The sequence below is a fragment of the Toxotes jaculatrix genome, chromosome 1, assembly GCF_017976425.1.
Source record: "Toxotes jaculatrix isolate fToxJac2 chromosome 1, fToxJac2.pri, whole genome shotgun sequence".
Lineage (NCBI taxonomy): Eukaryota > Metazoa > Chordata > Actinopteri > Toxotidae > Toxotes > Toxotes jaculatrix.
In genome coordinates, this window is record NC_054394.1 from 4,974,748 (window position 1) to 5,000,990 (window position 26,243).

At 40.5% G+C, this 26,243-nt stretch overlaps 2 protein-coding genes and 1 long non-coding RNA gene across 4 annotated transcripts; 1 reads left to right on the forward strand and 2 right to left on the reverse strand.

Annotated features, from left to right (window-relative positions):
* Nucleotides 1-8: 8 nt before the first annotated feature.
* On the reverse strand, nucleotides 9-8,360 carry slc7a6 (solute carrier family 7 member 6). 2 transcript variants are annotated; one of them, XM_041036382.1, is made up of 10 exons: nucleotides 8,247-8,360; nucleotides 3,952-4,506; nucleotides 3,736-3,861; nucleotides 3,164-3,308; nucleotides 2,951-3,074; nucleotides 2,739-2,842; nucleotides 2,438-2,534; nucleotides 2,181-2,330; nucleotides 1,878-2,061; nucleotides 9-1,763 (listed from the first exon to the last, which is right to left on the reverse strand). In XM_041036382.1, exons 2-10 carry the CDS (start codon nucleotides 4,439-4,441, stop codon nucleotides 1,696-1,698), a joined length of 1,488 nt encoding a protein of 495 aa, XP_040892316.1. In that variant the 5' UTR covers nucleotides 4,442-4,506; nucleotides 8,247-8,360; the 3' UTR covers nucleotides 9-1,695. The 2 variants fall into 2 exon arrangements, with proteins under 2 accessions (XP_040892316.1, XP_040892307.1); XM_041036373.1 differs by having other exon boundaries at nucleotides 1,878-2,094.
* A 1,048-nt stretch (nucleotides 8,361-9,408) lies between these two features.
* Nucleotides 9,409-24,341, reverse strand: LOC121180734 (adhesion G protein-coupled receptor G3-like). The gene is made up of 15 exons (XM_041036362.1): nucleotides 24,147-24,341; nucleotides 17,672-17,747; nucleotides 16,948-17,207; nucleotides 16,466-16,652; nucleotides 16,222-16,267; nucleotides 15,897-15,993; nucleotides 14,658-14,780; nucleotides 14,306-14,422; nucleotides 13,523-13,565; nucleotides 13,287-13,393; nucleotides 12,891-13,006; nucleotides 12,526-12,782; nucleotides 12,329-12,428; nucleotides 11,835-12,109; nucleotides 9,409-11,325 (listed from the first exon to the last, which is right to left on the reverse strand). The coding sequence occupies exons 2-15, from the start codon at nucleotides 17,733-17,735 to the stop codon at nucleotides 11,198-11,200; spliced, it is 1,920 nt and encodes a 639-aa protein (XP_040892296.1). The 5' UTR covers nucleotides 17,736-17,747; nucleotides 24,147-24,341; the 3' UTR covers nucleotides 9,409-11,197.
* On the forward strand, nucleotides 18,778-24,391 carry LOC121180778. The gene is made up of 3 exons (XR_005893963.1): nucleotides 18,778-18,993; nucleotides 21,947-22,014; nucleotides 24,286-24,391. It is a non-coding gene; the product is annotated as an uncharacterized LOC121180778 (long non-coding RNA).
* Nucleotides 24,392-26,243: the final 1,852 nt, after the last annotated feature.

Genomic DNA, 26,243 nt, shown 5'->3' on the forward strand with positions numbered 1-26,243 from the left:
GGTTTGTGTTAAAAATGTATTTATTGACCATATAATTAGAAAAATCAACTCAAAAGATCACTTTGGAGATTAAACATATAATCTTGTGATTCAAGATCCAAAGACAGTCTGCAGCCCAGTGATCCACACCTGAAGAGGTCTACGTGTTTCATTAAAGATAAATGTTTTCTCATAAGTGGAGAAACGAAAGGTGAAAGAAATGGGAAACTCAGTCTCAGCATTATTGCCAGGGTTGATGATCTGAGGAGCTGGTTTGCTCAGGTACTTTCCTTAGGCAATGCAGTGTTATTTTTATGAGGTAGGCCCGTGACAGCAGATGTAAGAGGTGAATGTAGAAAATAATTCCCACAGGTCTGAAGTGATGCTTAAAGCACGGTTTGTATTTTATTCCTTAGGCTTAGGAACAAAATGCTGCCAAACGTGCAGCACGGACAGGAAGGGTTGAAATCCAGACGTTTGATTGTCTCTCATTTCATGCTGTGTGCTTCAATAATTATTTGAGACATAACAGTTGTGGTTATATTACTGTTTCACTTCCCTTTGCATTCAACAGCTTCCTAAAAAAAAAAAAAAAAAAAGACATGGGACATTGTAGATAAGCATGCACCTTGTGGACATATGGAAGTTGTGTGTACGCCTCATGTATGCAGGTCAGACCATTGGAAAGCATGATCTCATTAATGGCACTCGATTGAAACTTTGAGGCGCCATTTAAGATGAAATGTAGATACTGAGATGCAGTATGTTTGAAGCACTGTTTACATGAGAACATTTAGAACAGAGGATGTGTTAATGTTACACAACAGGACTTAAAGATGAATAACAATATTACTACAATGGATAACTGTGTTGATGTCTTGAATACAGCAGATTGGACACTAAAGTATTAGAGTACATGGATTTGGAGCTAAACAGGAAATACAAAGAACAGGAAGTCTCCAGCTTCCTACAATGCAGACAGAGTGGATTTTGCAGACACTGAACCCACCTCAGCCAAAACACTTTAAACATTCACAAAGGTCATTAAATACGCAAAACGCACAAAAGCCCAGCGTTCTAGTTCTGCATGTGGTGACATGAGTTAAAATGCACAGAACAAACACAAAACCTACCAGACAATGGCACCAAAATGACATAAAGGCAAAGACATTAAAGAGTCAACATCTTCACATAGCAGCAGACAATAAATATTTTCTTCTCTGGTGAGATTAAGCTCACTCACACATACTGCTCATAAGGTCTTTCGGTTACAGTAAATAAAAAGTAATATACTTGCATCATTATCAGGTTTCTGTGGTCGTGTACACAGCACCTGTAAAATCTCACAGGGACATACTATTAAAAGGCATTTATATAGTTACCTGTAAACTAACAAGGCCAAATATTTTAATTGAATAGTGTGATGAAGAAATGAAACTGTAATAATGGGACAATATCCACAATATGCATTATAACAGTACTGTCTCTACTTAGGTTTGAAATACTTGAATGTCCTTAAATTCCAGGATAAAACTGCAAGGGACCTTGTGCATCTGTGGCAGCATTTTCAGTGTTGTAAACAAGTGAGTGAAGTCTGAGAGCTTCACAGTGGTGTACAGTACAAAATCCCTTTTTCACAGCTGAATCCCTTGTCTGGTCCTCTGGTGGCTGTCGGCTCTGAGGCTGCATAGACTGCTGGGTAAACTGTTCTGGATGCTATTCACTTTTGTCCATCTCCGTCAGCACGCAGTAGCAGGTGTACTGGGTGAAGTACGTCAGAGAGCCTGCAGTAAGAGACAACAACATATTAGGCGAGTACACATTGTTGTGAGAGGGTAAGGAACGATAATGAAAAGTGTAGCTGTCCCCCTCGGGCGCTGGGTGTGACGAAAACTCACACAACAGTTTGGTGATGACAGGTGGCCGTTTGGACTCTGGTAAATAGACACCCAGGAAGTAGACAGGAACGCCTGACAGGGCAATGGCAATGCCAATCAGAGAGTTGACTGTGTCGCTGTAGAGAGGCACTGCCACCAGGAAAACAGCACACAGGCAGAACACCACCGGGTACAATAAGGTCAGCTGCAGAGAGAGAAAAATCAAGGAGAGAGTGAGCTAGAAACACAACATAAAACTCTGTATTGTTATAAGTAATTCCAAAATCTTTTTCTTTAATGTGAAGTGAGTTAAACTGGTCTCACCTTGAGAGGTCTGTGTCTGTAAGGCTCCTTCCAGCGGAGGTAGATCTGGCCGGCAATGGACAACCCCATGAAGAACCAGTAGCTAAAGCTGTAGTAGTTAATGAGTTGGAAGACGTCCTTCACTGTCAGGTAGATCAGTGACATGACACACTGGACAGTGGACAGAGGGGGGGTCAAGTTTAGAATAGAATTAACAAAAGTAATAATAGTAGCAGTACTCCCTCCAATATCTACATGTATCTGATCCATATTCATACATTGAAGATGAGAGCAGGGATCGGAGTGAATCTCTGTATGTGGATCATGGACAGAGCATCTGGAAGGTGACCCTCACGGGAACCCACAAAGAACAACCTGGACACAATACACATCAATTAAGACAGACAATGCACCAGGTAAAAGTACTAGTCTGTGATACTGCTCATATAAAATGAAACACAAACATCAAACCATGGTAAATATTTACAAGTAAATATGTAATGATCAAAAAATAACTACAACAGATTTTTTTTGCGTTGCTTCTAATATTGTATAATATATACTGTGTGTGTTTTCTACCTAGATGCGGCGATAATGGAGGCATTGAGGCCTCCATAGCAGGACAGAGCCACAGCAATGGGGATGGTCCAGCTCATCACACCGAGAGTATGATCTGCAAATGTCTGAAGCCAACACATAAACTGGTTTAGCTGCAGTTTCATCTTGCACACACACACACATACGTCTTGTTCTCCATCTCACTAGCTTCTCGTGTCTTCTTGTTTACTCACCACTGCCACTGCATCGCTGGCCAGTATGGCACTAACGTCCAGAACAGCATAGTAGGCCACGTTGGTCAAGATGTAGATGACGGTGACAATGGGCATAGAGATGGCGATGGCCAAGGGCAGGTTTCTGGAACAACAGGACACTGATTAATTTTAAAGATTAATTTTAAAAAGTTTTCTGACTTGCCAAAGGAAAAAAGAGAAGGAAAAATTTACCTTTCAGGGTTTTTGATCTCCTCAGTAACAAAGTTGAGGGTGTCCCAGCCGGAGTAAGAGAAGAGGGCAGAGTAAAGTGCCAGTGCAATGTCACCAGGATCTGTAGACGATCCCTGAAAGGATGATTCAAAGTTGGTTGTGTAACCTAAGACACAGACGCAACAGTTAAAGGACCAGTCAGTGAAATGTTTCAGCATCCATGTAAAAATGATCATAAAACTATTTATCAGATTTCAAACTCTATATAAAACCATTCTGGCATGTATTGTTTCGTCTGGTTTTCAGCTCACCAAGTGTCCACCTGTGACTCTTAGGACTGAATACAGTTCACGTCAGTATATATTTCACTAAAGACTGCTAGTGTCACTCCTTTATGGTTTGAATCGTACTAGAGAGGCTACACTTAGAGGTCGCAATTTAAAAAATTCCTTAAGCCATAATATACACCACAAAGTTGTTGTGCAGGTGTGTGAGACTGCTGATTGTAGTGCTTACAGGACCCTGCACTAGCCAAACAGTAACGTCACAGAGGAGCAGTGTGTAGAGGTGAGCACTGTAGTGACACCACTCACCCTGGCACAGCTTGGCGATGCCAGTAGCGATGATGACGATGAGGGCTGCCACCTTTGCGTAGGTGAAAATGTCCTGCACCCGGGTGCCCCACTTTACGTAGGCAGCGTTGATGAACGTCAGCAAGCCTAGGGAGAGAGGAAGGTTTCACAGACGTTCTCAGTACTGAGTCGACTCCTATAGGAACAGGCAGGCAGAAGTGGATCACATGTACTTACATATACATGCTGCCGCGATGAGCCTCGCTGCCGCATATGGTGGTTCACATGTTGGGAAGAGCGGCTGCACCAGGTAGTTTGCGAAAGTAATGGCTATGACGGCCTGGCTGGTGGGCTCAATAATCAGCAAAGATGTCCACAGACGAATAAATGCAATGAAGCCTCCAAATGACTCCAGGATGTATGCATAAGATGCCCCTGATTTGGTGATGGTGGTGCCCAGCTCAGCGTAGCAGAGGGCCCCAAACACAGAGAACAGGCCCCCAATGACCCAGATGACGAGTGACAGCCCGTAAGAAGCGCTGTAGATTAGCACACCCTTGGGGGAGACGAAGATGCCAGAGCCGATCATGTTTCCTACGATCAGGCTGACTCCGTTGAGCAGCGAGATCTCCTTCTTAAGCTGTATGCTCTCTTTGGGTGGCTCCGAAAGATGGGAAGAGTAGCTAGCACTGCCGTTCATCTTCTTGGATTCTTCCTGGTCAGCCATGGTGCCGTCGTCTCAGGGCTGGACCAGCTATGGACGCTGTAGGCCCTTGTCCCCTATCTGGCAACCTGTCAAACACATTCAGATGTACTGAGTCATTGTTGCTGAAGTAAAGAGGTGACAAAACTAGTAAACCACCCCAAACTGTAATGACACCTTCCAACAGGTTAGTTGCATTTTATGCAGGTTAGCTGCATTTTATGCAACTAACCAGCTGCTTTTTTGTGACATTATTCCACTGTCAGTTTGTGCACACTTGCAGACACACAAAAAAAGGATGTTGTCTGACAAGCTGCAGCATTATATAACATAACTACATCCTTATTTGTCATAAACTAAAAATCCACTTCCTTCCTGATTTCGGCCACAGCTAAACCAAAGCCACCGACCACATCCCTCTTCCCCGGCCCCTCTGAGCCACTGTGGAGTGTTCATTTGAAAAAAAGGCCCCATGTCTTGCAGAGTGGCACGCACAGTACGTTAAAAAGACAAGAGCAAAACGTAATAATAATAATAATAATGATACATCAAATTTGTATCGCGCTTTTACGGACACCCAAAGACACTTAACAGCGGAAACAACAATGATAATAACAATAATAATGATAACAGTAACACAACAACAATATCTATAATAACAATATACAGCAGCAGCAGCGAAGGCTCGGTCCCCCAGGGTTCTGGTGATGGGGGCCAGGATGTTGGAGTCCGTGATGAGGAGGAATTTGTATTGGATGCGGTATTGGACAGGGAGCCAGTCCAGCTGTATGAGGCCAGGGGTGATGTGGTCTTTGGAGTGACTGTGGGTGAGTAGCCAGGCAGCTGAGTTCTGTATGTATTGTAGTTTATGGAGGTCGATAGAGGGAAGTCTGTGGAGGATGCTGTTGCAGGAGTGGAGAGAGCAGCGGGAGGTTGGAGATGGGTCTGAAATTGTCCAGGTTGTCAGGGTTCAGGCCAGGTTTTTTTACCATCTCATGTTTGCTCTTATAACTTAAGATATATAGTGAAACTGGTCTGAATGTGGCATCATTTCAGAGAACGATGTGAACTATGAGTGGGCAGGTTTTGGAAAGAAGAAGTGGCTAATAGATAAGGGAACAGCAGGTCCGAACAACAGGGGCGGTGCGGCATGTAACGTAGGTGTGGAATGTCTAATTTATAAGACAATACCATAATGATAAACCAGACCGAAGGGTCAGTCAGCACGGAGAGCTGGTGCTCGTGTGCCACGTCTGTGTGCGTGTGAGGTGCATGCTTCAGTTCAAACATCAGGCATCTGCTCTTCACGCACAAACTCACCACCACACCACCTGTTTATCTGACGACAGCAAACTAACTTAAAACGCATTACTTTAAAAACAGAAAGAAGTGCCTTCCTGAAGCCTGAGTCAAACCACAAGAGTTTCATACAACCCAGGTGCCAAAAGTGTTTGGTGGTGTGAGTCTTCGTATTTGAACTTGTGCATGTCAACCTGTGAAATGAGTCAAACTTCGTGCATCTTGGGTAACAATTCTGAGGAGACAACAAGAGCATGATGAACAATAAACCCTGTAAGACGTCTAGTGCTGGAACACAAAGTAGGGCATCTGTGAAGGCCTATGATTGTGATGTCCTGGATTTGAATTTGGTCCGGACCTTTGGCACACGTCACCCCCTCCCTCTGTCTGACGTTGTTCTAAAACAGACTTAAAGAGGCCAACATGACTAAGAGACAAAAGGGAAGCTGAGTGTAATGCAGAGTAAATCATTTTCTGATTCTGAGAAAAGCTCAACATGGCGGAGCAGACTGATGTTGACTGTTACATGGCCACTCACAGACAGAGAGAGAGGTACAAAGTCCTCTGCCAGAATCAGCTGTATCATATATTGTCAGCTGCTGTGCAATTTGGCTTATCTCAAATTACTTATCTCACATTTAGAGATTAATTGATGAGTTGATTAATCGATGGACAGAAAGTTAGTCAACAGCTATTTCATCAGGCCAAAACCCCAAACATTCTGTGACTCCAGCTTCTCAAATACAAAGATTTTGCTGCTTTTCTTTGTTTTCTGATCATTGTAAACTGAATATCTTTGGGTGTTGGGCTGTTAGTCAGACAAAGCCACTGGATTTATTTTTTTTCACCCACAGTCTTCACACGGTTTATAGACCAAACAGTTAATTGATTCATGGAGAAAATAATCAGCAGATTAATCAATAATGAAAAATTATTTTCAGTCGTAGTCCTTATGCTGATCATTTTGTAGCTTCAGTATTGTCAGCTAGTGTGTGTGTGTGTGTGTGTGTGAGAGTGCATACTGTACAGTATGTATGTTAGAAACAAGATCATTATCATGTGTGGCTGCCAGCCATTTCAACTCGACTCCCGGTGTAGGAGGAGCTACAGCCAGGTAAACATGACAGAGAGCTGCTGAGAAACTTCAAGCTTCTTCACTTTTTCCAATCTGTGGCTCAGACACAGGCACTGTGTTGTTACATCTGTTACCAAAGCTTATTTCTTACCTATCAAACACAAAATATCACCTCTAAATATTCCAACTGTCAGTGAGGCATGTTTTTTTTTTAAAGCTGGATAAATTGCATCTGAGATACTCTGCAGGCAAGTTTACATTTCAAGACTAATCTTGAAATAAATAAGTGTGTCAACTTCAACAACACAACCAAACCAGTTACAGCAGCACACTGCTGTAATCAGGAGGTGAGCAACAATCAGGTCCAACCTGTATTATATGTGAAGTAAGCAACTGCAAATAGGGTGAAAACAGCCAAAACAAATTAGGCATGTGCCCCCCACCATACTGAGTTATCTCTGTTACCATAGCTCTGATGACCAAAGCCATTTTGGATTAGCTTCCTCTTTTAAGGCTAGAGAAGCATGGATCTGTCTGTCTACTGATGTAATATATCCATGGAGACCCATATCTGCCAAACAATAACAATAACAATAGTAATAATAATAATAATAATAATAATAATAATAATAATAATAAACATGACCCTTTTTTGTAAGAACAAACACAAAAAAAGGAAAGAAAAACATCTTTGCGTTATAATGAATGTCCGACCGGCGTTTTCTGCATAAAATAACCAGTCAATTGACACTAAATTACTACAAATTACTTCGGTGTGTGACTTTCACAATAAAACCCCAATTATTTTTCTTAGTTCTCTCAGTCTTTTACTGAAAGTCAGGTGAAGTTTATTTGTATAACCCAAAACCACGTATGGGTTTTACAGGCTACGCGGCAAATGGAGATGAAACGGGGGCAATTCAAAGGCAGAGCCCCGTTTCACGGATGAAATAACCAGGGATAACAAATCCACATTTGTTATCCCATTTGTTATCTATCATGGATATCAATAATGACAATAATTGCCCTGTTTTTTTCTGCAAAAATGTAAAAAATGTTTGAACATTATTATCTAGCACAGCTTTCTCTGTTTGATCAGGACAGGTTCGCTCACTCTTTGTTTTGATCGGAGGAACATCAGGGCTTTGAATCCCTCCCAAACAAACCCCCCAAAAATGTCTATGATCACTTCGTCTCAATAAAATGACACAGCCGCTGTCACAAAGTCACAGTCAAGTCATACATTGCTAATTCTGGCTCTCATTTCCCAACGTCGGCTTTCGTCTTTCTGCGGTTTGCTTGTCGCTTGTGGAAACAGACGGGACTTCCCTTTTGTCCCGCTGCATCTAAAACTCAGGGTGTCATCTGTCCATCGAAGACGGAGACGATGCCCCGTTTTAAAGGAAAACCATTCCCCCTCAGCCTAACAGTCTCTGGGCATTTTCCAGTTCTTACCAGGGCCGGTTCGCTTCCTTCCTGCCGGGCGGTGTTGACAGCCAGCCAACACGGGGTGCGCTAACAAATGCATCAGCACCCGTAAACAACTGGCTGCTGCTGCAGCTGCTGCTCAGGAGAAGTCATGTGACCACAGCATGGTGCAGACGTGTGTCAGCATTATTTTCCCTACACTGGAGAGCCGTTTGGGTGGTCACTGAATTTTATTATTATTAATTTATTATCTGAGAAATATTATTTGTGTTTGTGTAATAGATTATTAACACGTGTTTCATATGGACCAGTAAATTGTAAAGACAAATTGGCACAAGAATCTTGAAATATTTCGGGATGGTAAATAAAGATGAAACAGGGTGAACCTGCTGAAACTCAAATGATTGATGATTATTTTATTATATATTGTGCCTGGTGGCTGATTTCCCTCATCCCTGTCTCTCTAACATTTCAACTTAAACACTCCCATGAGACATTGCCATTAAACCTGGCTCCTGCTGGTGTGTGAAGAACAGACGAGTAATTAGAGCAGTCCTGCTAGGAGCATGGGGCAGAGAGGACAGTATGTGCCATTGTTATGTCAGTTAAACTGATTTACGTGCACACACAGAAGTAGACACACAGCACAGTGCTGGCATGGCTTCATGAAGTACAGGCCCCATTCATTGTCATAGGTTTCAATGCGTAACAGGTAGCAAATACAAAAAACACCAAAGTACCATGTAATGCTTTCTGTGAATATACAATAACTTTGCTGGTAATGTTGGTGGGATTTCCCTTATGCTAAACAGTACACCTCTGGTTGTGGTCTGAGGCCATCTTTATCTCACTATGACATGGCACGTCTGCACTGGGTGGCACTATAGATAAAGTAGGAGAGTAAAAATAGGCCATTTTTTTCCCCAAGGATCGTTAAGCCAACTACTTCCAAGACGGCACTGTCTATTATGATCATGGGAGGAAAAGCTGTAGGCACAGGTTGCAGAGACACTGAGAATTTCAACGGCAAACAAGCAGCATGTTTGTGAGGAGAAAAACAAATCTAAGGCCTCGAGGGAGGAAACACACAGGAACAGATAAGAAGGAGGGATGACAGAGCAGGAAAACAGCAGCAAGCCTTGAATGTGCTTTCTGTGCACTGCTGCACACATGTAGACATACACACAGCCATAGCTCTTTGTTTTTTATTAAAACTCCAAATACATCCATAAAAACTCAAATATACACAATGACCCAAGTAACATAAAATTACACTTTAGAAAATAAAACAGTGCAAAAATCACATCTAAAAACTCCACTGTGGGCTCTCCTGGAGATGAAAGAAATGTCATATTGACTAAAATTATATAGGCAGGTATTTTACATTTCTACTTTAAAATGAAAAAAAAAAAAACACATTGTACCAGCCAATTATACACCCAACATGATTAACAACATTTAAACCAAAGTTTTAATGTGGTGGCTGAATGGTGTAGCTTGAACTAAGACTGAATTTAAATGTATTTGGTCCATTTTGAAGATGAAGACCTGATAATCATCATAGTTAAAGTAAATTTTAATTGAAGGTAAAAAAAATACAGTACCGAGAAACTATGGAGCCATTCTGATGTCTTCCATCATAAAACATTATTTTATTTATACTGTAAATGAAATATCTAAAAATATCTTCTCTTATGCATATTGGAACAATACAAAAGTCAAAACAAAAGAAATCACTGAGGTTCTATAAGTACATCTTAAAGACAGAAAGTGCTACTGTAAAAGACTTAGCCATAAAATAAAAGCATACTCTACAAAATTTAAAATAAAAAGCTTATCTAAGGTTCAAAGGAGAGCTTCAATAATTATATATAGTTTTTCTTAATAGAAATAATAATGCAAATCACAGTAATATGGACAGCACAGTAATATGGAATCATTCAACTTCCCCAAGTTTCCCTATCTGGAAATGAAGCTTAACTTTAAATTTGTTCCCTTCTATAACTAGAGCCAGTCTAGGTTTTAGTCTACAGATACAGGCTCCAGGCCTGTATCATCAGTTCCTGAGTAATTTTATCAGTTCCTCTCCACTGCCCCAGAGAAGAAGAACCAAGAAATCAAGTAATTTTTTTTAACCTGTTTTGACTGACGTGTGGATGGGGTTAAAATTCTTCCAGCTGTTCTAATTATATTTAACTAATCTCCATCCATTTGTTTTATAACTGTGAGAGCTCATATGTAGCTAAAATTACAGCTTCAGTATGCAACTTTTTTTCCCCCAGTATTTTTAATTGAAATATGCTTCCAAGCTTAATGTGGAGGTGCTGTCACAGCTTTCTGTGACCAGATTATGGGACAGCCTGGCAGCAGTGCAGAGATATTCCCTTACAGAGTGAGACTCCCACTTAAAACCAGTCCGAGAAGCCATTATTAGCTGCTGGGAGACATTGTTGAAGGGGACTCACAGGCCAGAAAGCTCCTGCATTAGCTGAGTCTCGGGCTAGCACTGGCTTGATTTCCAGAACTTGCATACTGTAGCTTTAAATAAAAGTAATTATTTACACAATGCATCTGAACAACTCTTCACTTCATGAGATGATCATCAAACACAATTTGATCCCTCCAGAAAGGCTGATAGAGTATTTTAAGAGCATTTAACTTGATAAACTGCTGCTAATGTCTAGTGATAGAAGTGCTGACCTGACTGTCAGTGCGCTTGTGTTTACCAATTCAGCTGGTCTGTGATGTTTAATACCAAAGGATACCAGAAGAATGATGTGTGCTGAGTTTTTTTCACAGCTTGCTGGGGTCACTTTGAAATTCACTCTTCAGTTACGTTTAATGCACCAGTTTCCAAGCGGTTACTGACAGAATTTCAACTAAAGAAAGAGTGAATCTACAATGTCTCAGGCTGTAGTAAAGAGGTCGTCTGCTGCAGATTTTTCCACTTTTTATGTACCACACCCTTTTCAGTCCATTTAACTCTTCTCCTGGGCCTGTAGCATGTGTTGCCTGGTAGATCCAGTGCTGTTGCTGCCGAAAGGAGAGCCACCAGTTTGTTTCTGCATCCACTTCAGCATGTAGAACCGCAGCATTATGAGGAAGCCTGAGGAGAGAACTTACTGTTAGCATTTAGTCATTGTATGTCAGATGATGAGTTTAAATGTTTGTGTGTCATTAAATGTGCAGCAATCGAATCGAAAACAAGTGTGATGTATGTGAGAGGAAGCAGCTTTTCTTCTGATAGGCACCAGTAACACAAGGCTGTGATTAACCATGGCCATTGTCTCATTCCCACACTGATACAATGGACAGCTGGCTCCAAATACACAGTCACCAATCTCTGAGCCAACACTGGAAATACCTCTGTCCAAGGACTGACTGTATATAGTTGAACCTTCTGTGAAGGTGGTAATAATGCAGAAAGAGTTACACAAACGTGGCTTCTCATCCTTCATTACAAAAATACAAAATAGTCCACACAAGTTGACAGAAGCTGACAGCAAAGCTCTGGGTGCTCACAAAGCTGAGTGTAACAACAAAAAATAAACCCCAAATGCAAACTGGACTGACTGAGGTCTATCTGTACTGGAATAGTGTGTCATAAGCACAGACCTTGAAAAGAGTTGAGGATGCAGGAGAGGAAAAGAATGAAGTCAGAGAAGGGTCCAAAGTCCAGGAAGGTCAGACCCCAAGTTGTTCCAAAGAGGCAGCTGAGTCCCCAGATGCTGAGAAAAGCCACACGATTCTGCTTCCATGCGTCCCTGGTGCGGATCTGCCAGTAGACCAGGAGGAGCATCACGATGCCCGAGAACACCAGGATGACCAGAAACGTCATGGTGGTGAAATAGTGCCCCAGCCAGGCCTTTTCTGTGTTTTTCATCCAGCACCTGGAAACACCAAATACACTTAGAGGAGAAAAAGCGAATAATCCCAGAAAGGACAAATAAAATACCAGAATAATCTTCAAATTACTGAAGGGCTGTGTACGCTGTTCAAACACGGGGCGTGCAACTTTGTAATCTACTTGCTTTTGCTTATTTACTATCTTGGCTTTACTGCATATGCCTCACCACAGGAAGTATCTTTAGCCAAACAATCATGCTTACATCAGATAAGGGTTGGACGCATCGTCACTTGGCACGACCTCTCTCAGTCCATAAATATCACCTATTGCAGCCAGGATGATCACAGGAAGAGCAGGGAGAACTGGAAACAAATTTTGAAAGGTCATAAGGTGATTGTCACGTTCACCTTAATGTGCCATAAAGGACATTTATTACAAACGTATCATCCACACACTCACCGAAGCCGGCCAGGTTCCACACATAGGGCTTTGGTGAGGGGCTGAAAATAATGTACACCAACCAGAAGGTGTGGAAAACTTCTATGCCCATCCAAGCAAAGGAGCTGAGCAGGGTGTAGTGGAGGAGTGCCCCCACCCAGGTGCACAAATGTTCTCCTCCGACGTTGGCCAGGACCGCAGTGAAGAAGAAGAGCAGATTGAGAAGGGCGAGAGACACAGCTAAGCCCAGGTGGATGGGTTTGGACTGCTCCTTAGATCTGCCAGAGGGAGAATGCAATGGAAATGAGCTGTAACCTAACTGTTAAAAATAACCTGTATTTTTTTTGATACTTTGGACTAAATCAGCCTGTAAAAAGGAGCATTGCCTCTTCCTGCAGAGGAAGATGATGAGAGCGACACAGCTGATCACAGACACAAGGCAGCCCATAGATGTAATGGTGGTCAGAGCCAGGAGGTGGCGCACTGGTCGAGGCTCCAGTTGCTGTCATGGGACACAGAGCAGCGAGAAGAGCAACATGGTCTTCATAAACCAAAATATGAGCGTATATATTTCTATCTGTATGTATATTGTGTGTTTCTTAACAATTAATTGAAAGATGTAGTAGTGTCTATATGTGTGTAAAACGATAGATGTATCAAGATGAATAATCAGTGTTGGCTCTTGTAATATTGTTGGATAATTTCGTACTCTACATTTCTCTGCATCATATTTCTTTCTTTCTGTTTCATTGCTTTGTTTCCTGCATTGCAGAATTACTCACCACCAGCACAGAGAAGTAAGTCAGATGGTTACAGAGGCACTCTGTGTGCTCCTCTCCTATCTGTTGTGTTTCACATCCATCTGCCAACCAACTGACCTGCAATGGATCTGCACACAGACATTGCTGATTTAAACATATTTAATTATCATCTGTGGGAGCTACAGTAGAGAAACAGGGAAACACATATTAATGTTGACATAATGCTGTTTATAATGTTGGTGCTAAAGGGTTCCAACCTGTCCTTGTGTCCCATGAAACACATTTCCTCGAATACATTTTCTGAAATAAAGAGGAGAGAAGGACAAGAGCTGTAATCATACCCCCTTTAGGTGCTGCAGTTTTTTTATTCATATGACCAAAGTTACCTCTGCGTTCTTTGATTTAACAGTGACTGAAACAGCTGGCACTATACATAGTTCCAGTCATTACTTTTGTCCTGCATGTAAAAACTAGCTCTCTGCATGTCACCACATCACTGCAGGTGGTCCAAATCCCAAACGGATTCAAAAATACAGATCAGGTGTGACACTAAACTGTGAGTTCACGTGACTGCACTGCAGAGAAAATGCACATATAAGAACCATCTGTTATTGCAAAATGTGAGGTAAGAAAAGAAACCAAGTGGTTTCTGCTGTTCTCTGTATTGACGTGACAGACAGCTTGAAGCACACGTCATGGAACTGAAAAGAAGCATATTGGTTTTTTAGCAGCATCTGCAGCTAACCGACATTTCACAAGTTTTTGTGGTCAGTGACATGTACATGTACTGTCTGGGCTCTGCGACATTTAAGGAAAGAACGCTTTCAACAGTAAGTGAGAGAGACAGGGACAAACAATTATTTTCCCTTGATTAGTTAACCAAAAGCATTCCATTCATTGTGTGTAGCGTCAAATACTTGTCAAATACTAATTTTGAATTCAGAAGAAAAATATTTCACAGTAGAATTTGAAAGAATAGATTTAGGCAATACAAATTGCACACACATCATCCCGATACGGACAAACGTGCACAAACTTACAGGTATGGCATCATGGTGAAAGCCAATCTTGATCGGCTCAGACAGATCAGTGATGATCTCGTTCTCCACAGTGATTCCCACCACATCACTGAGAATCCTGTTCTTCTTCTGACCCCCCTGGAAAACGCACCCACATCGTTACCTTTCCCTCATATAATACAGCATATATAAAACATATTTACACACAGAAGGGCAAGAGTATTAGGCTTTTAGCATTACTGTGAGTAGGAACAAAGCTTTGATTCACAGTCTAAGCTTGGATCAAGAAAAATGGCGGACAGGCAGGTGTGTGAGGTCATGCTGACTTCTTTTCTCAGCCGCCGGTGTTGACTGAGAGCAAACAGAGCCTTACCTGGAACAGGGAGTTGCTTTTGAAGAATGTGCAGACTACTTTGCTTGTGTTTTTTGCAGCTTGTTCTAGAGCAGGAGGGAGATAGACAGTGGTGGTGGACTTTTCAGATACACCTTTAGTAGCCTGAAGAAAAAAAACATACAGACAATTAGAGACAGCCCACTGGGGTTTGGGTAATTTTTTTTTTCCAGGATAATCCATGAGAGTAAGTGTCTATTCCCAATTATTCAGTTAATTACAGGATGTAGGAACAATGTCATTTTCACATTTACAAATTCTGAGTTAAGTCGTTGACAGGACTTGTACCACCCTGCTACTCCCTGCTTGTGAGTGTGCATCGCAACCCCAGGTTGTGCACAGCTGTAATGAGTAGACTGCATGTAGATTGCTGGGTGCTCACAAAAATGGCCCTATTTTAAGGTAGTTTGGAGGAAAAATGTCAGCTTTCAACATCTATCCTCTCTACTTGTCAGTAAAATGCTGCTATCAAGTACTTTCATGTGGCTAAACTCTCACCTACTTTTTTTCTGAACTAAAGCACCACCACATTCAACTTGAATAGATATTCACTGGCTTGTTTGAAAACGTGCTATAAAGTAAACCCCTGATTCAAAATTGAGTAAAGTCTCAGAAGAGAAGAAGTCCACTCACTAAAGTCACTACTAAGACATAATCAGATTTATGAATCACTGCCTGTGAAATGCTTTGTGTGAGCACTGCTGTATTAGATGAATTCTTGAATATGCAGCTAAAATACGGAGACAAGACAAAACCATTGTGGTCATAATATTTCCGATGTGTGCTGTGTAGACTATGCTGTCAACAATAGAAGGAAGGGTAAGACCAGTGTTATTCTAAATTTCTCTTGTTGTCATCAAATCTCAAAGAGCAGAACCAGCCATCAACTGATCCTACTAACGACTATTGTCTGTGTATCCAAAGCCTGATCCATCTAATTCCTCGGTGCCATAAGGCTTAACTGTTGTTCAACAACTAAAGATGCCAGTGAGCCACACTGTGGCACTGAGTGGCATGATAATTCTTAATAATGAGCACAGACACTGGTTTATTTTGAACTGATCCACAATTCTGTTGTTGTAAATACTCACTAGACAGACTAACACACTGCTGGATTTGGTCTTTTCATGGAATTCATTGAGAATTTCATTTAACTTTCATCTTACATGTTTCTTTAAGTTCTAGTTCCCGTTTTAACTCTCTTTTGTGTGTTTTTCTTACAGGTGATGTGACGTTGTAGCCTCTGGAATCCTCCTTCATATCCACCTCAAACATGGGGGCGCAGGCATATTGAGCACTCCCTGTGGTGTCTTCAGACCTGGACACAGACATTAACACACACCATCAGGATAATCAGTTAAAACTGTGGGTTCAAGGGATCATTTAAAGAAAGCATCTTTGTAACTCCTTCGCTAAACATGATATAGGGTATAGCTTCCCGCCTACGGCCAAAGTTCATGTGCAAGTGAGACAAAGTCATTCAGACTAAAACGCCCTGCCATGCTACTTCAGCACGACTGTTGATAAAAAACTGAAAGGAAATTACATGATGACTTGGGTGGATCCACGGCTCGCTTGCTTACATAACTCCTCTGCAAAAAACAAACACAAAATAAGAGTAAGTACATAAAGCTGTTTTGAATTTAACAAGCTTAACTCTAAACTGTGACACTTAAACAGGTATCAGATTCTACAGTCCTTTAGTATCGTCCTTGGATTTTGAGACGTTTTATTTTAAAGGTAATTTGTTGTTGCCAGTTATATAGTAGATAACATCCATTCCTCCTTACTGCACTCGATGGACGTTCCATTGAACTTGAAGCCTGTGTGTGTTTTATGGGTGATGACATCTGTACTGATTGAGCCACCGGTGATGCCATAGAGTGCTTCGGGTTCGTTGGGGCCAAGAGACAGATCAGTACAGCAGGAGCCCTGTAGGCCGGCAGGCCAGCACAGAGTAAGGTTCTTTCCTCCAACCTGTGCAACATGAGACAAAACAAAAATCAGCAACCCTTATTAAGCTCTTCAAGAAAGAATTCAAATAAGCTACTGTAGCATACACAGTACATACTGTACACGTTTTCACTTGGTAGCATTATGAATCATACACATTTCACATACATGCGTTTTAGTATAACACATCTGTGTTTCACTTTCAGAGGTGATACTGAAGCTGCCAAGAGAAAATTAAGATGCAAATTTAAATAAATTTCAATAAAACAGAACAATGAACTTCTCCATTGCAAAAACAATCCTCCTTTTACTGATTTACCTGCAGCTTCAACTGGTCCAGCAATGGTTCCCAGTGCAGACAGAATTTACTTTGCCCCTCTGAATCAAGTCCATAGAGGCGAATCACCTCAGACCGCGCGCACTGAGCTGTGATCTGCCCTTCGATGGACAGAAAGCTCTTATTGGCTGAGACTGAGAGTCCATTACAGCCTGGGGAGAGTTTGACGTTCAGGGACAGGGAGCCCTTAACGTGGCTCCAGGTGCCACAAAATTTCAATTCCTGATCATTTTCACTTGAACCTGAAAGAAACCAAAGAGGCACACACTGACAAAAGGTGGCTTGAACTTTGCTTTTTTCCATACTGCCCAGCCCATACTGCCTTGCTTCAGGATATTGACCCTCAGACATCTCTTTGTACAAGTGAAACTGCATTGGTGGCAATTTGGATTTTCCTCATGTGTCTGTAAAATATTTCCCTCCCTTCCTTTCCTTAGTTGCCTAATGCCCATGAAGAGAAGTAAACGCAGTTTGAAGTCACTTCCCAAACATGCCAATGTACACAACAAATGCTGCCTGCTGTGTTTGTTTAAACTTTCTATCATATGTTTTTTTTTTTTTTTGAATCCTTGAATATCTCTACACATAACAAAATATACCACATATAGAGGCAGAACAGTGTATAGGAACACGGTTGTAAGAATAAACATGAGGATAAAAGAGGTATTTAAGTTAGGATAAGATGTTTCTAATTTAGTTATTTTACCTTTGGAGATGAGGATGATCAAGATGAACACAGCCTTCAGACTCTCTGTCAGTCGGGGCTCCATTGGTAAGAACTGCTACAGGTAAACACAAACAGTCAAATGCAGTTGCACAAGCGCAATAAATCTAAAATTTATTTCTGGAAATTAGAAACTCCAATACGGAAACTAGATGCTGGTTAAGTGCAGGATTAAATGAAAAAGCACAGAGTGCATTCGTGGCCAGTTTATGACTGTAAAAAGCAGATTTCAGTGAAACACAATAATAGCTCTTACATTCTGTCTATGTGTAGAAACAGATCCAATATAAAACAAAAATATCTAGAAATACCTAGAAACAGCATTAAAAAAGAAGTTGTTTTAATGATAGTATTCTAATCCAGACCCCCGCTTTGTTATCTATGCTCGCTTATCAGTGAATACAAATGAGTTCAGGCTCAAAATACACACAGGGACTTTTCTACGCTGTTATCAGTGGAAACAGTCTTCCCTTTTAACTGGCACACGCACACGTAGAAAGCAGATATTTCTTGTTCCAAAGAAAAGAGTAAAAAATGTTTTCAATTTTGGTACACAGGAGACATTAATGTCATCAGAGCAGAATAGATTTCAATCTAAGGGTCCCTGAAAAACACCAACAGCATCATACTAGACTGAGTGGGAATCGTGTTACCACACAGATGTGTCAGTAAGCCACAAATACGCACACACACATTACAGTTATTTTCAATTTCTACCGAATATGCAAACTCATTGCAGACAGTTTTCAACACACAGACTTTCAAATGTTACATGTTGCCCAAAACAGCATGCGATACAGTGTGGAAAGAGATGAAGATGCTGTTTCTCTTAGGGGAAACGAAGCAGTTGAGGTTGTCCTCAACATCACAAGACAGACAGGAACTAGTTGAACCACAGACAAAGCAAAAACGACAGCAAGAGCAAGAAAAAGAGACTCAAAGAGACAGAGAGACTGCACAGTCCAGGGGGTCAGCTGGCTATTTATAACTGTGTATGCTGAAGCACGCACCTGATACTCGAGATGGACCTAAGACTTGGACAACCACACAGCAACGCACAAACTGGTAAACACACACACCCACACAAACAAACAAACAAACAAACAGGGATGGATGCTTAAGCAATACCAAACAACAAGTTATAATTTTGCTTGAGTTTGCTTTCAGGATCTGATTAATCTTGGTTTAGAATTCATTCATTCAGGTTCAGCATTAATCTCAGCTTTGACAATAGCCTCCTGTGAAGCTGCATTAAAGAAGGACAAACTCAGCTCAGAAATACGACTGTATGTATTCTGTGGAAGGTGAGTCTTAAATGATTAATTCACAAACTTACAGATGTCTACACCACAAATATGTCTGATTTTGTTTTTTTTTAATATCAAGATACCAAACATTATTTCCTGAGAAACTGACGAAAATTTCACAATGTTAAGGAAAGTGATAAAAACATTCCCGGATCTGCCATTTTGACTGGATCCTCACCATCCTTCAACCAAGTTTGGTGCAAAGCGGTTTGGAGGCTTTTGCGTAATCGTGCTCACAAATAAACCAACAAACTAACTAACTGACAAACAAACAGGCAGTGATAATATAACGTCCCTGGTGCAGGCAATAAAAAATGCAGTCAATTTACTATAATAAATATGATATACTTTCACTTCAATTAAAGTGTGCAAAGTGAAACTGGAACCTATTTCACACACTATGACTTTGTGGTTTGAGCACTTCCCTTTTTAATAATTCTAGATTGACACTGAAGGCATGAGGAGGAATGGTGTGAAGTGTTTGTAGTGTACGATGAAAAGTCAAATTATATATGTGTTATATATGCCCACTCAGTGAAGCGCCAACTTGAGAGTGCGAGTGAGAGTTCAGTCTTGGACTTGGTGAGAGTAAAGCTGGCTCACAACCACACCCACCCACAACTGAAAGATTCTTTTTTAGGAATATGACACAAAAGTCACGTTAGAATCAATTCAATCAACTGGTCAAAGCTGATCTTTCCAAAGTCTTTTCTGCACTTAATTTAGCTTTGACTAAATTTGTGATCATTTTAAAACCTCTCCAGGCCAATGAGTTAAAAAGTAAAATGAAATTTCCCAGACTCTGTCAATCTACACTGTAGTTAAAACCACCAGTAATAAAACATTATTTTGCTACAATTTTTGTATGGGTCTCAAAATTGAATGTTGCATGATTTAAGCTATTTCAGCAGAGCAGTTTCATTTAGTTTCAAATGTCTTAATGTCTCAAATTCCAAAAAGACAAGATAACCCACTAAATTCAGCCCAAAGCAGGAGTACACTGTCGTGCTTTGGGTGTACTGGTCACACATACCTCAACAATGAGACTCTTCGCATTTGTTTTTGAGAAGACTTCCACCTTCATAGAGGGGAACAGTAAACCAGTGTCAACCCAACCCAACCCACATACAACTACCTAGTGTGAACACACAGTGGAAGGCTCAGTTCTCTAGACATGTTTGAGAGGAGGCAAAAACAGCTCCCACTGTCAACACAAGACTCTTCTGTGCGTGTGGATGAGAGCAAATGTGTGGCCTGTATGAATACTTCCCAAGACTTAACACAGACTGTGGGGCGTGTATTAGTCCATAATGCAATAAAGTGGTAGGGGACTTGATAACAGAACAGTTAGTTCCATCTATACTCTCCTGCTTGTACACAGTGTTTCAACTGGGTGAATTGGCATGACATGTAAACTAACGCTCTCTCTACCCCCACACCCTCTCTATTGTCCCTGCACAGGAATCAATTCAGCACAAGAATTTCCCCTTTTCTTTCACTTCCCAGCTCTCATGTGTATGCTTGTGAGATAGAGGCACACACACAGACTGGAATAAAAAGGTGTGTGTGTGTGTGTGTGTGTGTGTGTGTGTGTGTGTGTGTGTGTGTGTGTGTGTGAGAGGCACAGACTGGAACACTGTTCACACACTAACACTCAGCATTTCTCATTTTTCAGAACCAAGCCCACACTCATCTTGAAACTTGTTGCTCTACTGCACACGTCCCTCCTACACACATACAGAATGACATAGCCCTGATACTGTGTGTGTTTATGTGTGAATGCATGCATATCCTCAAGCAACCCATGCATGTGGAATGTGTGAACGAGATAGGCCCCGCAACCGCCCCTGCCTGTCGCTTTGTGTTTTCCAGTAAAATTTCTTGTGTCTTCCCATTTCTGCATCATATATGGGTCTGACTCACTCAGCTATATTAATCATCATTACAAGTCTTGTTCGACCCCCCACACGCTGACGTGGCAGCCAAAAATGTGTGTAGCACAGACAGTAGATAAAAGTGACAGACAGAGTGGGAAATGAATCGACCCCCCTTAGAAATGAGCCGTTTAAAGATTTATGTAGGTGCTGTGTTTTGCTCTTCACCTTTAGCCACACTGGTGGCAGTATTAGGCGGTCAGTCCAGGCTTAAATTTATTAACAGCTATGGCTGTATTGCTGGTAAATTTTGAAGGTTCATGGTCTTCAGAGGATGATGCCTAGGGACTTTGGTGATCCCCTGACTTTTCCTTCAGTGTTGCCACAAGGTTAATATTTGGGGTTTTTTTGGGGGGGAAATGTCACAAAAACTACTGGACCGACTGCCATGACATTTGGTTTCCATGGTGCCCAGATGATAAATGCTAATGACTCATTGGTCAAAATTTGTCCAGTGGTTTGTTTGGTTTATAACCTGCAAAACTATACTTTATTTTTGGTGGCAAAACACACTATCATGCTAACATGCAACAATAAAATGGTGAACATGATAGATATAATACCTGCTAAAGATCAGCATATTTGTATTGTCACTCTGAGCACGTTAGCATGCTGATATTAGCTTTTAGCTCAAAACACTGCTGTGCATAAGTACAGCTTCAGAGCAGCATGGCACATGCCCTCTAATATCATGCCACAGGGTTCAGTTGGCCAAACTGGGTTGGATTTTACTACAAACGTAACTGTCAGGTTTGACTTTGATTTGGCTTTTAAGCGGCAGCTGTACCTCAGGTCTTACTTTCAAACCCTGTGATATACAATATCAGTTTTCAGTACAATAAAGTACCTTTAAAATACAGCTTCCTGTGCTTCTAAAAAATTTTAAAACACCTGAATGTCATATTTCCCGTGACTCTCTGTCCTGAAAATATTGTCATTTCATCATCAGTTCTATCTATATGTATGTTTTATTATATGTATATTTCATTAACTTTATTTTCTGTGTCTCTGCACAGAGCTGCACATTTTAGGTACAGCTACAAAACCTGACAAGGAAAGTTCACATCATGCATCCACATTTACAGTAAGCTGAATTTGAAGTTTTAATTTTGTCCTGCAAGAATTTCAGTCTGCATTTTACTGCCCTCCTCTACGAGCAGCAGAGAGAAGGAGCAAAGAATGTGCACAGAAGAGTAATTCAGGGAACAAAAGCTGCTCTTTGTTGTCAGGCCTCAGAGCTGAAGTGACACTGAGCGTGAATAAGGGTCAAAGATCACTGGCTGGTTCGGAGGCTGTTTAAGCCAATGGTTAAAAGACATACACACACAAACAGCTCTAACTCCCACTCACCTAAAATGAAAGGCAAGAAACGGAGGCTGAAGACCACATTGAAGAACTATGTTTTCAAATTGTAGCATGAGTAAATTTAGCTTGATGATGTCCATATTTTCATTTACTGGGTTTATTTTCCAGCTCCTTTGAGTTTTCCTTCAAGAGTAAGGACAGGAACTAATTCAGTTGTTAGGTAAAGTAAAACACAACACAGCCACAATGAGGAAACTGTTCAGGAAACAGACCCTTCTCACTTATTCGTCTGAAGAAAGACACTGACCTCAATTGTCTTTCTCATTTGTCTTTTTGCAAAATGTGCTGCTCTGGGTAGACTGCACTGTGCTACAATGTTGCGCAGTGTGTACTAGCATGGCCACAGATAAGACTTTACAATACAAGTTACAATACAAGAAGCAACTGACACTCTGCTCTTTGATTTACAGCACGTCACAGAAGCATATCAGGACTTGTGTGTGAAAATGGCAGGTTACAGTCATATACTGAGCAGCTGAAAAGGAAACTTCTGAAAGTGAGACTGGTGACATCTAATTGAAAGTATTCATAATAGCTGGACTTTTTTTTTTTATCTTAGCAGACACTACAAACACTAAAATAACAACTGTGAGAGCCACATCCTTTGTGCAGAAACATTTCAAGTTGAAGTGGAAGATAGAAGTAATATGGCTGATGTGGAATGCTCCCTAGGCTATATTTCTATTAGGACCTTGCATTCTTTGTGATAGCACCATAGTGATGCAGTGTGCATGTCTGCGTGTGCGTGTCTACGGGCTCCTTTATCTGTATCTTGATGTCCTCAGTGAGGAAATTGGAGGAGCAGGTGGAAAGCTGCAGATATTTCCTTCAGGGCTATGAATAAATCAATAAAACAACACGCACACAGACATCCACAGCCACAAGCTAAAACATTATTAGGCCTGATCCCACCGCCCCACCACCCCAACCACCACCACTACCACCACTACCACCACTGTAGCCTTAAGTGTTGGTTACCAGGTTCAGTTTGGCATCAGGTGCTTTCTTTTCCTCATTATGAAAAATTAAGTCAGCATAATGGGGTTTCTGTAACAGAAGAGGATTAGGGCCACGTGTAGAAAAGAAAATTAAAACTGAGAAAAAATCAGTTTTAATTTTCTTATCTTTTCGTTTCTGTTTTTTTCTACCCTAATCATCTTCCGTACTGTAATGAGTCACACATCCAGTGCAATATTTGCATTTCAAGGGATGAAGCATACAGAAAAAAATCATTGTCATTTGCCCACTTTCAGTATCAAACATCATATGTTTCTCTGATCTGTATAGGCTGACTTACAAATGCTACCGGGGCATTGTGCATTTTAAATGTTTTTTACACCGTTTTTTTTTTTAACTGAGTGAAGTCTTTTGATTGCGCACCTATTGGCACAGTCAGGAAACCGCATACTAACGCTGTACAGAGAGCAAGGCTGAGCAATGAAAGTCCTGCCACCTGCTTTCATGCCTGCGTTTAAATATCAGTATGAACCCAAACGCTGTAACACGAACAATTGAGAGGGTAAAAAATTCATACCTGGAAAATAGTGTGTACAGTATGTAACATGTAATTTGTGTAATTTATTATTACCCCTCTATTCTTCGGTATACTGACATCAAATCTTTTTTTTTCCAAAAAGAAACAATTATTTAATCCTGATACCATAATAATAATAATAATAATAATAATAATAATAATAATAATAATAATAATATAATAATATAATAATAATAATACTTCTTCTTCTCCTTCTTCTTCTTCTTATTATTATTGTAAGTGTAAAGAGTTTCCATAGCAATATAACGTTATTAACGCTATTTTTGACTAAGGGTGTGGAAGTCACGCAGTCTTACCTTGAGTAGTTTTCCTGTCTGTAGACTTTCTGATGCTCAAGCCTGAGATGGACTTCCAAATTCAGTCAGCCACATAAAGCGACTTAGGTTAACCAGAAGGAGAAATAAACTTCACACGTGTTCGCTTGCTGTTTTTCAGGTCATTTCTGACGTCTGAAACACACTCCGGACGTCTGAGGATATTTTTTTCTATTTAAAAAAAAAAGTAAAGTCTGAAGAAAGAAAGGCGCCGGGCTGATGCGTTGATCACAGCCGCCACACAGACTCTCCGCGAGTGGTGCGACCGTCCGCGCGACAGAGGAGTGAGTCAGAGCAGAGCTGCTCAGGAAAGCTACAATGAAGGGAGAGCAACTTCCGCTCAAGACTTTCACAATACATCACTCAACTACAGTGAGAAGATTGAAATTTTATTTTGAAATTGTGAACAGTGTGTGAAGCGTTTATCATCTGGCTAAGTAGCTAAATTTTGCTTCACATCCTGTGTATTCATGAATAGGAGCTTCCAAACAATGAAATCTGTGTTTTAACGTTGCTGACTACCAACATTAAAGTAATATTAACTATAAAAATATTTCTAAAAACCATTTCAAAATAACCTTTACTTATGTCAGTTACATTGCTACACTGACTGAACAGAGCCGAGTATTTACAAAATGCAGAGACCATTCAGCTGTTCCTCAGGGATGAGATCCTCATTTCTGACATTCTGAAGACAACAGTTGGTCCCGCCCAGGGTGTGTCTTTAAATGTTTTTTTGAACATTTGCTGAAGGATTGTTAAAATTTTCATTTTATTTTTTTTTCATACAAAGATGTGCTTTAATGCAGTGTTTGTGATTTCTAGTCTTTAAGAAGATAAGATAAATATTTATTGTCATTGCACAATCATACTTTGTACAAAAGTACAACAAAATTGAGGTACTGTCCCACATCAGTGCAAAAGAAGACATACAATCACAGTGCAGAATAAAAAAAGTAAAATAGAAAAAGTAGAATAAAATAATAAAATAAAATAAAATAAAATAAATATATCCAGGATAGAAATATACAGTATGTAAAATATATACAAAGACAAAGATATTGTTTATTGCACATGACCTGCTGTCGGAAAGGTGGCTAACCAGATTAAGTGAGGCTATTTGTTAGCATTGATCAGGGCTATTGCCCTGTTGTAAAAGCTGTCCCTGAGTCTGTTATGAAGTGGTGTTTTTATCTGCAGAGGGGTGGGATGTCAGGCATGTGTGTGGAGTGGTACATTTTCAATTATTATTATTATTATTATTATTATTAATTATAACAATAATAACTATAGATAATTATAAATATAATAATAATAACATTATATAAGAATAATAATAGTAAATATAAAAGTAGCTAAGCATTGAGACAGGAAATAACCCAGTGTATGGGTAATATTAAACCCAACACCTGAGTCAAACACATCAGATGTTAATTTGCTTTATATATGCACCTAACGACTTGCTCCTTGGTTCAATTCTTTATTTAGTTCTTTATTTAACCAAACTGTGACTTCACTTCATGAAAAATGTAGTGCATGTGTTTGTTTTTTTGTTTTTTTTCTCTCTCTCTCTAGTTAAACAGGAAGCCAGTATCTGATGACTGTATCTGGATCTGGGAGCACACAGGAGGGGCTGCGTGGGTTAAATGAAAGTACAGTCAGTTGCGGCACTTTCCAAAGGCAGTCCTCATTCCAAGAAGCTGACAAACCTCTGCATTACATAATTTATTCATTTAACGTTACTGTTACTGACCAATGACTCCTCATCATGCTAGGCCTTTCTATTACATCTTACAAAACCCATATCATTTATTGGATGAATATTATTCATTGTGGTCAGGTGTGTTAGGTGTTCAGGCCTTGGATTAAGTTACACTTCAAGTCAGGAAATTGCATAAGTTCTCAAATAAGTTCTCCTTAAGTGCCTGGACACTTTGGGAGCCTTGTCAACTCTGGCCCTATCTCTGGGTCTATCCACAGAGGAACATGTTATCTTGGTTATCTCAAAAGGACTTAACAGTGACCCAGTGCATGATGTATTTTGTTTTCATTTTAATCTTTCTGTGACATTGATATTAG

Bases quoted from the DNA above. Each gene is read 5' to 3' on its own strand.
- slc7a6 (XM_041036373.1), bottom strand. From the start codon at position 4,441: ATGGCTGACCAGGAAGAATCCAAGAAGATGAACGGCAGTGCTAGCTAC. The intron at 3,862-3,951 runs GTAAGTACATGT...CTCTCTCCCTAG, and splicing joins CATCGCGGCAGCATGTATAT to GCTTGCTGACGTTCATCAAC. The intron at 2,843-2,950 runs GTGAGTAAACAA...TGTTGGCTTCAG, and splicing joins CCAGCGATGCAGTGGCAGTG to ACATTTGCAGATCATACTCT.
- LOC121180734 (XM_041036362.1), bottom strand. From the start codon at position 17,735: ATGGAGCCCCGACTGACAGAGAGTCTGAAGGCTGTGTTCATCTTGATC. The intron at 16,268-16,465 runs GTAAGGAGGAAT...TGTTTTTTGCAG, and splicing joins TGGAACGTCCATCGAGTGCA to AGGAGTTATGTAAGCAAGCG. The intron at 12,110-12,328 runs GTAAGCATGATT...TGGTGTTTCCAG, and splicing joins GCGTCCAACCCTTATCTGAT to GTGCTGGATGAAAAACACAG.